This window comes from Uloborus diversus, chromosome 8 (genome assembly GCF_026930045.1).
Source record: "Uloborus diversus isolate 005 chromosome 8, Udiv.v.3.1, whole genome shotgun sequence".
NCBI classification, from domain to species: Eukaryota; Metazoa; Arthropoda; class Arachnida; order Araneae; family Uloboridae; genus Uloborus; species Uloborus diversus.
The window spans coordinates 158,875,566-158,886,327 of record NC_072738.1 but is presented as its reverse complement, the minus strand read 5'-3'; the positions used below and the strand labels follow the sequence as shown (position 1 = coordinate 158,886,327).

Here is a 10,762-nt window from a genome sequence, read left to right as displayed (position 1 = left end):
CAGTCCGGACATACTGTCTGACTACGGATTGTATGGAAAGACAAACATCCATTTTACAGCAGGAAATGGACAAATCTTATGATTTTTGGCCATGTCAACTTTTGCAGAAGTAAAGTCTCATTCAAATGAGCGGAATACGCACATCAAATTTTTACATTTTCCCCCTCATTCAGATAGATTCGTCTCATCTGGACGTTTGAAAATTTCATACAATCCGTGGTTGGACAGTATCATCCTGCGATTTCCATCAAGTGATTGATCTTTTCTGAAAAGCATTTGAAAGGGAAGCGCTTCAACTAGGACGGCGAGCTCCAGGGCACTGTTAAGGAGTAAGTACGTCAAGGTCACAGAAATTCTGGAAACAATGAATCCTTCGGTTAGTTTATCAGTGGGATCGTGGTGCTCAGGTCCCATGGTGCAAACTTTGAATAAAGTCTTTATTTAGACCCGCAGTATAATTTGGTATCTTTTCATTTGAACACCTCTTCTATTCTTGTATTTAAGTATTCTAACAGTGCTGGCCAAATGATTAGACTAAAGAGGTTTTTTTTGTTTTTTGTACACTATTTGTACTAAAATACTATTTATTTTACTGTTAAAGTACAGTATATACTGTACACTGATTATTAAGTTATTTTAGCATAATTTAATGTTTGCAGGTGGCAGCACTGTTTGCTTTGTTTATGTTCTTTGTTTATCTACCTACCAGGAACATAACCTCAATCAGCTTAAGCAGCTCACTAGTTCTTTTTATTTGTGTGTTCTGTTATATTTAAAGTTAGCTTTAGGTAATTAGTGAGTATGTGTATGTGAGTATATATAATAGTGAGTACAAACAACTTTTTTACCTCCTTTTTTAGAAAGTTAAGAAATGGTGTAAAGTATGCCAAAAAGACTTAAAATGTTCATCAAGAACAAGGGAATGCATACTAAATATTAGGTAATTATTTCTCTGTTCGTTAATGTGTCTATAGTTATGTAATCAATAAAGAATTTGCTTTAAAAACAATCTTAGTCTAGTAATTTGCCAGCACGGAAAAGCAATGAATAAAATTGAAATTAAAAATCGAGAAAAGAAGAAGTATAGACGGTATTGCAAAAACTTTTCGTACAAAGCTGCAAGCCGCCTATTTCTTTTCTCAAATTTTTAATTTAAATTTTATTTACTGCTTTAGAATTATCCTAAATATAAATATATTAAAATCAACTTTAATTTTTGAGTGTTGTAATCAAGAAATCGTCATACTTATTTTATTTCATACCATTTAGCGTGAACCACGGGAATGGTCTTTAAAATTATTATTGTTATTATTTTTAAATATTTAGTTCATTTTTTTACTTACTGAGGATGTGAGAACGATACAAACCTGTAGCTTCTGAACTCTCAGAGGTGTTACAACTTGGGAAACACCAGTAAGATAATATTGAGCCGTTTCTAAAAATTGAAACTTGTAGTCAAAAAGCAGCTTCTTGTTCTCGTCAGAAACTAAAAGATTAAACGTTAGTGTTAATTTTACCATGAGATAATAACATTGGTAGTTCTCATTTTAATTACAGAGCGTTTCTAAAAATTGAAACTTGTAGTCAAAAAGCAGCTTCTTGTTCTCATCAGGAACTAAAAGATTAACCGTTAATGTTCATTTTACCATGAAATAATTAACATTTGTAGTTCTCATTTTAATTACAGAGCGTTTCTAAAAATTGAAACATGTAGTCAAAAAGCAGCTTCTTGTTCTCATCAGAAACTAAAAGATGAACCGTTAATGTTAATTTTACCATGAGATAATAAATTCGTAGTTCTCATTTTAATTACAGAGCGTTTCTAAAAATTGAAACTTGTAGTCAAAAAGCAGCTTCTTGTTCTCATCAGAAACTAAAAGATTAAACATTAATGTTAATTTTACCATGAGATAATAACATTCGTAGTTCTCATTATAATCACAGAGCCTTTATTATTACTTTAATTTTATGCCTAATTTCAAGCTTTAGAAATCATTGCCAAATAGATTTCACCCGTCATTTGAATGAGTCTCTGGATGAAGAGCATATGTTACACTTGATCTTTATAATTAATCCTTCCTGTCTTAGAAGAAGGGCACATGTTACAAATTAAAGATAGAATTTTTAATTTGCAAAATATGCCCTTCTTCTAGGGTTTATTTTGTTTTCAAATTATTTCAATAGAAAAACAAATTTTGAAAATACAGAGTTAGTACTGTTAGGAAGATTGTAAACGACATTAAACCAAAACCAAACCCTGTGGCACGACAGCCTGTGAGGGCCAAGGCCTACTGTGCCCAACTCAGTTTTACTGACCAGGGGGCTCTGGGGTGCAAGGCAGATGTTCCGGTTAGGTGATCAACCTAAAGCGGAACCCCCAGTGTTCGGTTTCCAAGTACAGTTGGTATTCTATCGATCCACTGAAGGGATGAACTGCAAAGTCAACCATGCCCAACCCGGGAACAGAACCCAGGCCTGTGGCGCGGGAGCGCAAAGTGCTACCACTGAGCCACTGGGCTTCAAACGATATCAGTTAATGCAGTTAAATATGGATATGATAATAAAAGCATATTAGAAGAATATCATTTTTTTGCCTTAGCCCTTGTTTATGGGCGGCAATTTGCTGCTTATTATCTAAGCTTTTACCTTGTAAGGTACTGTAATGTGATTAAAAGAACTATTCCTTGTGAAGCGGCTGCAACGGTTTTATGGAAAACTCGACTCATTATTGGAAGCCAAAGGTATACTTACGACTAAGATCTATGGCTAAATGTTGGTGCTCTTCCATCTCGATGCAGTTGCTAATGTCAAATAACATCAGACGAGGTGGCTTTGCTTTGAACTTGAGGAAACTAATCATATCAATACCTTGTACCTTTTCCCCAGCCTGAAAAACATTTTTTAGAAGTTAGTTTTTTTTCCGTCTAATGGGCGCTGCGTTTTAGGCTATTTAGCCTTTAAAAGACCTAGTGAGTTCCCCCGATACGGCATCCAGTCTTTCATGTGCCATCATTAAGGCGCAGGATGTCGATGGCACAGATAATTTGGATGCCCAGTTTCCACCAGATGGAGGCACCTGGGCTCTCTTTGATGCGAAATTGCACTAGGAATTTTAATTTTGCCAAGAGAATTCCAAGCCAAACGAATGCTCTAGGGATCTTTTACATGCCGCATAAACATACGACATGGGCGCTGAAGGTTTTCTGCATCTCGAAAATCCACCGACTGGCCACCCCCAGCTCAGAACCTGGGTCCACAGGCGCAGAAAGCCAGCGCCTAACCATCACGCCACCAGCCGGCATTTTTTAAAAAAAGTTAGTAAATCGCCAAAACATTGGAGGCCAATTCCATTGCACTAGACTAACAATCACGAGAACTGTATTAAACTAACATCAAAGAGAAAATGGTCCAGCTGTATTGAAAAAGCTTTAAATATTGATTCAAATCGTTTTTATACTCTGCATATGATGGAGGTAATTGAGGTAAAGGTAGTTACTTTCAGCAAATTATCCTTAAATAAAACAAATTCTAAATTTGTATGTCCGGAGTAACCTCGGAATGCCGGACTGATTTCGTTAAACTTTTCAGTTTGTCTAGTTTAGTGATGGGAAGGTTTATATACCGATTCGAATAGAAATCGATAAACTGTTCTTTTTTTATTCGAAATTAATTTTTCTAACCCAAAAATTGGTTTTTCTACTCGAAATAGTTATCGGTTCATTTTGAATTTGATTTCATTCTAAATAGCAAAAGAAGTTCGTTTTCAGAACATTTTATACCTATGGTAATAAAGAACGGAAGCGGTAAACTAACGAGGAAAAAAGTTATAAGCATTTGAAATGAGGTAAAACCAGTTTTTATTTTCACATTTGCATCGTTGCCATTTTGCATAGTTAAGTGATCCAATGTAAATATACATGCTTTTTAATTTTCAAGCAGGGCCCGACTAAGTAAAAGTGGAGGGCCTAGGCCCACTTTAATTTTGAGCCCCCTGCAAACTATGCAGTGGTTGATTTCCAGATTTAGGGCCCGTCGGAATGCACTTTTGGGGGTCCTCTTTGTCTATCACATAACTCTGTATAAATCATTTATCATGTGCATTTATGAATCCCCTTTGGGGTCCCTCATAATTGTGATAAAGTAAATTGTTTACTGGCAGAATGAATAAAAATTCCTCTTTAAAGAATTTTGTTTTCTAATTAATAAGTCATAATATTTTATTTTTATTTTAAAAATACGTGTATTTTTCAAAAAGTTGCAATGCTATGGAAATTTTTTTAAAGTAATTTGGGGCCCCTTAGGAAGATGGGGCCCCAGGCCCTAGGCCTAGTCGGCCTGTGGGATCAGGCCCTGTTTTCAAGTCATTACTGTGAAAAAGAAGCAGACATACCGAAGCAGCAATGCTCAACCTGCAACTCGTGGACTGCATGCGGTCCTCCAAACTTTCTGATGCAGACGATAAAAAGCAACATGCGCCTGGAATTTCCCCAAATTCTCAACCTGTCAGGCTCTGTGCAAACCATTTGAACACTAATGTGAGGTCATGCCGAGGCCCGTGTCCAGGATTTCACAAAAGGAGGGGTTTCAAAGATCTTTTAAAAATCATTTCTCGCAGTGGCATGAAAACACCTCTTGTACCAAATAATTCATTCCTGTTTTATGGTTATAATCAAGCAATGGAGTACTTTAGGGGCCAGAGCCATTGATTTTAAAGCGCATGACTATTCGTAGGAAGAGATAACAAGTATAGTATTATATACATGTAGGGATGTTTGTGACCCCTCCCCTATTTCCCCAAATTCCGGCTGCGCTAGTGGATAGAATGTTGTTTTACAGCTTCTTCAGAAACAAGCCTTTTTATCTGTTAACTACACTGCATATTGCAAAAGGTATTAAAAATTTCGCACAAATATTTTTTTTTTACATGCTGTATACCAAAAAATATTCCCATTGGATGTTTTGTATTGTCAGTCTATTCAGTGGTTCTTTTGCAACTGGTTTTCTAAAATATAATTTCAGTTGGTGAAGAGTGGGCACTCGTAAATTGCTGAAAAAAAATCAAAGAAAATGACTTAAAAAAAGAGCACTGACATAAACATTAACACTATAACTAAGTTAAATATCATTTTCTTCATATTGCTTTTATCATTATTCTCCCCCAATGGGAGGGGTTCAACCCCTAAAACACTCCCCTTGGACACGGCCCTGGTCATGCCGCACCCTCCAACACTTCTAGCACATGTGGACAATATACACAGTACAATAGATAAAAAAATATAATTAGAAACTGAAACTGGTTAGGATAGCTAAAGCTGGTTATTATATGAATACATAGATGAATCCACGAAAAATTGATGTTACTTGATGTAACTTAGTTTGAGCATTATTATTGGAAAGCAATAAATCAAAGAATCAACGAAATGAATTTAATTTGAAGTTATTTAGATGAGGTTGACTTGTATGACCAGTCACATTCATGACTGTGGGACGGCCTCTGTTTGTCCTTAACAAGTTTTTGAACATAAGGTTGTAATTGTTACAAAGCGCACTTCAGATGACTTTCATGCCTTGCTTGATATTTTAACCTTTACGTGTGCTGCTCAGTATTCAGATTCACATCGATTTGCAAATTCAAACTGCTGTAAAAACCTCATGTTTCGAATAGTCGAAAATACTTACCTGTGACGGGAAAATTCAGCAAGTTTTGGTTAGTTTTAACTTTTAAATTTATTTAAGAAACGAACTTATGTGTGCATCACATGACTTCCTTTTACTCCCATTTAACGTCATTTCCCCATTACTGGCAATTTTAATGTGATTCAATAGTTTACTCTCTAAATATCACCAACGGTGGCTAAATTAAAATGAAATTAAAAAAAAAACACTCGAAATTTGTCGCCAAGTTGGCGACAAAACTTGGCGACCGAAAGACTGGCGATATATCGCCAAGTGTCCGCCAAATTATAACAGCACTTGAGTTTACATCGAAATTAACAATGATTTCCCCCCAAAAGGGGCAAAACACCCCTTTAGAAACACCTGAATGCAACCAAAAAGGGAGGTGCACAACTTGAGCCCACTAGGAGTCTACGTACCAAATTTCAACTTTCTAGGGCATACCGTTCTTAAGTTATGTGACATACATATGCACATACGCAAATACGCACATACGTACACGTACATGCAGACGTCACGAGAAATCTCGTTATAACTAACTCGGGAGTCGTCAAAATGGATATTTCGCGTGTCTATACGTTCTTAGGCATATATCCACGTGTGGTCAAGTCGAAAAAAAACTCAACGTTCATTCGGGGGTGAGCAAAATGAAAATTAAGGTCGAGTTTTGAGTGAAAATTTTTTCGTGAATACAATACTTCCTTTTTTGTAAAAGGAAGTAATAAGACATACATTTGAAATTAATATTTTATTTCTTGTTCAATAGTTATTTCTAATTTAATAAAGTAGAAAAGTTGTACTTTGAGTAAAATATGAATGGTATAAACTTTTTAGAAATTTTTTTAATAGTGATATTATTAAAAGTTCAAGAGTAAACGTACACACATATCAGAACTTACGTAATCTGCGGTTACCACGGCATGTTGTAGAGGAGTTCCGTACCTTACCAGCTCTTCCACTTCTTCGTGCCAGCCATTCTATAATATTAAGTTGCAGCTTTACTATTTGAATTTTCAAGACATTTTTTAAGCATTACGTTACTGTTTGACCGCGGATTGTATGTAGTTTGGCAATCTGCCAAGTAAAGACTATTCCACCTGAATGAGTCTAACAGGGGAGAAGGGAAAATAACGGTGAGATTTTGATGCACGCGTTTTATAATGTCACTAGTGCCTTCATTTATTGCATTCTCTAAAATAAAATGAAGGAAAACAAAAATAATTACCATGGAAATAACAAAAATAAAATAAAATATTTTCATTTCGTTCAGGAACGTAAAAGCAAAATGGTAAGTTCAAAACTTTGTTGTGAACAAATAAATCAATTAATTTTTGCCGTGAGAATATAGATCGAATATAGTTTGGATTAAAAAAATGTTGCTGAAAGCAAATTTTCATTTTTACAAAACTAAGGCTAAATAATAGAGAGGCAAAAGTGCCTTCTGTAACAAACCAACTATCACCCGTATAAACTAATCCCACCAAAAACATTCTGTAAAAAAACTAGCCAAGTCTCGATGGAGCTGCTTGTTTATTTCTAAAAAGTAGTGAAATCTAGATTAAGTCATGACAAGTCTAAGGTTCCTTACTGCGATTTCTTTATTATTATAGTTAACTAGGGTTTCCCCCACCCCCTCCCTCCTCCCAAAAATATCGAAAGTTGATTTTTCAAGTCGCACACTTTCTTATATTTTATCCTTTTACGTCAAAAAAAAAAAAAAAAAAAAATCATATAATTTGAACAACGGCAGCAAGTGCCGATTATGTCTGAAAGTGTGAACCATCACTTGTGTAATGCTAGGCCAAATTAAAATAAAATGTTTTTTGAGAAACTCAAAATTTCTGTTGATAAAACGTTACTCCTATACCCCACACATGCACCACAAAAACATTTATTCAAATTAAAAACCATTTAGCTATCCCACATGTGCCTAACATTTATAAGTTTCTTCAAAAAATTAAGTTTTTGATACATATTTTCAGAAATGTAAGATTTTACGAAATTATCAAGCTGAAAAATATAAACAGTAAAGTAGAAAAGTAGGTAAATAGCGTTAGATAAAAATTTTTGTTTTCCTGCAATTTTAAAGTCTCCCACATAGTACTCAAAGATCTGGTTTTTTTCCAGGTTGAGTTAATTTTTTCATTTAAAAAATATTTTTGTTGTTTTTATTCGTTTGTAATTGTTGATCTGTAAATGTGTTAGCCAGTAATTTTTAAACTTGATAATAGATTTAAATTTATATGTAATTTTTTAAAAGATAACTGAAAAAAATCAATTTTTTAAATAAAATTATAAATTACTATCAAAAATACCCGGCGTTGCCTGGGTCAGTAATAATTATTAGAAAAAATCGTTACTTGCTTTTGTTTTCTGTTTTAAGTGAAAGAATGTAAAACACATCTTTTTGACGTGATTAAAAATCGAGTTTCTTCCTTACCCATAAAACTAAAATTAGCAATAAGTATAAAGAACAAAGTAGTATTGATTTAGAAACGAAAGCACTATATTTAAGCAGATACAAATTTAAAAAACATGAAATTAATCTTCTCATGTTTAAAAAGATTAATCTTTTGATACTTTTTTTTTTAACATGGAGTCTAAAACCTTCTCTGTATGGCTAATGAAGTACGAAGTGATTAAAAAAAAAGTAGCTGCGCTCGTAATCCCCTTATACTTGCTTTAGTTATTTCGGGAAATTTCAATCATTGTGGCTCTTGGTGCGATTTTACCGAATTTGCGAAAGTCGTTTCGGGGTACCTTCGATGATGCTCCCCCATTCTTTCCTTAGTTTGTAAAACGATATGATATTAATTTTCGTTGCAGAGATATCGTCGCCAGATGCTGAGATATTTTTGGTCACCATAAAATGGCGCTAAACGGTTTCATCCGAAATGTTACCAAAATAAGTAATAAAATTTGGTGATTGTTTGAAATTGTGCTAAAAGGAAAATTAATGGAAGTTTTTGTGCTGTTTATGGATTTGCCTAATTTAGTTGCTGGATTATTTAACACAGTAAAAAGTCTTTTGAAAATTCTTTGATTGGCGATATTTTGTTTACATGGTGAAAGCTGAGAAACATTATGACGTAGTCTTCGGCTTCAAAAACAGCAACGTTGAAAAAACTGCCAAATGCATCAGCAACGGAAATCTTTCTGCAAAAATTTTGGCGATCTGCTGGTTGTTTGGATAATGAGTAAGTGTTCAATCAGCATAAATAATAATAAAAACCATTAATTACATTAAAGTTCCGTTTAAATGGAAAATCATCAGCCAAATCATGTATTATTTGCCAATCTTGTGCAAAAATCTTACTTCAAGATTTGACTTGAGAAAAACCTTGAACAATCACGAAAAGCAAAGAAAGTCAACAATACAACAATTGTCGCTGTCGACTGGGAGTTGAGATGATACACTAAATACTGTATTGAGTTGAGGAAAGCCTTCGAACATGGATCTAAAAAGCTCATAACTCGTTTTTTATTCTACTTAGAATTTCGAACAGGTGCCATCTTCAGCAGAAAAATCAGAGCTTTCGATGGACATATAATGTAAATATGTGCAAGTATTTTTTCATCCCAATATTAGAGAATTTATACAAAAATTGTGTCTTATTGCCCCCCTAAGGGGGTTTTACCCCCCATAACGGGACGAAAACTACCCTATGTGTTATTCTGATGCATAAGCTATATTATTGTAAAGTTTCATCAAAATCCGTTCAGTAGTTTTTGCGTGAAAGAGTAACAAACATCCATACATACATCCATACATCCATACAGACAAACTTTCGCATATATAATATTAGTAAGATGTTGTATGACTTGGCCGTTAGACATTCTTTATATCTTAGTGGGTACAGGTCAATTTTGTTTACACGTTTTCCAAGTGGCAATTTTCCATCGTCAATGGGTAGTGGTTCTGGCGAAAGATTGGTGCAATGTTGTCATGGAGCACCTGGTTTTGTACCCTTGTGTACCCTTTAACGGCCAAGTCACACAACATTAACTATAATAATAAAGAAATCGCAGTAAGGAACCTTAGACTTGTCATGACTTTGTCTAGATTTCACTACTTTTTAGAGATAAACAAGCAGCTCCATCGAGACTTGGCTAGTTTTTTACAGAATGTTTTTGGTGGCATTTCACTTCTTTTTGTAGAAACATTTAATTAGTGTTATGTTCGAGTAGACTAAAGTTAGGCTAGATTAAGTTAGAAGATGGTGTCCCACTACGATGGACTTTTGCAATGACAGTCGATTTTTTTTATGTACCAATAGTATAAGGGGGCATTACCATATCTCTAATACACCTGAGGGTTCTTCATTAGATACTTCAGCTTTCGATTTTTGACATCAAATGAAGCGGCCCGCCAAGTTGAATATTTTTTGTAAAGGTTGTATGTCGACCTCTAATAGTTTGGTTGAGCTCTTGTGTTTTCTAATCAGGGTCACTCCAGATCTTTAATTAGCCTAGTTTTTATAGTTTTCCCTTTATGTGGCCATCAAACCCTAACTCTGTACCAAATTTCACCTCTCTAAGTTTATGGGAAGTACTAGTTCTATTTTGATGATCATGAGTGAGTGAGTGAGTGTCATAAATGCGAAACTTTGCTTTCTCTTAACTTCGGAACTAAATGACCTACAGACTTGAAATTTCGGATTTTAAGTATGTGATTATAGCTTACTGGATGACGAAAATTTCTGCGTTCTAGTCTCATCAGAAGGTTCTCAAATAGGGGCCTGAAAATGCGGCTAAATGGTTCCAGTGAAGGATGGTACGGCAATGTTTGCTTCGCGCTCGACTTGGCGGGGGCACTGCCGTGCCCCCAAATAGATACGTCCATTTCCGCCTATAAACCGGATATTAGTCTTTCTATGCAATCAATCGATGGTCAGACAGTACTGAGCGCGAGTACAATAAAATTTTTTTGAAGCGCAACAGAATGTTTCCAGGCAACGCTCCGGAATATAATGGGTTTACTTCAGTTTCCTGCGAAAACCAAGTATTTCAGGTTTCCGAAATAGCCAGAAATTTCATGAATACATATTTCACACTGTTATGAAAAGCAATTTTAGTTACCAGTGTG

At 34.9% G+C, this 10,762-nt stretch overlaps 1 protein-coding gene across 1 annotated transcript in view; it reads right to left on the bottom strand.

The window, feature by feature from the left end:
• LOC129228709 (uncharacterized) overlaps positions 1–10,762 on the bottom strand; it is a 68,490-nt gene that overhangs the window by 17,082 nt on the left and 40,646 nt on the right. The window contains exons 10-13 of the mRNA XM_054863393.1: positions 6,572–6,653; positions 4,391–4,476; positions 2,752–2,887; positions 1,368–1,486 (exon numbers count right to left, since the gene is read on the bottom strand). Of these exons, the coding sequence (XP_054719368.1) occupies positions 1,368–1,486; positions 2,752–2,887; positions 4,391–4,476; positions 6,572–6,653 (423 nt within the window). The remainder of the gene's footprint in view (positions 1–1,367; positions 1,487–2,751; positions 2,888–4,390; positions 4,477–6,571; positions 6,654–10,762) is intronic.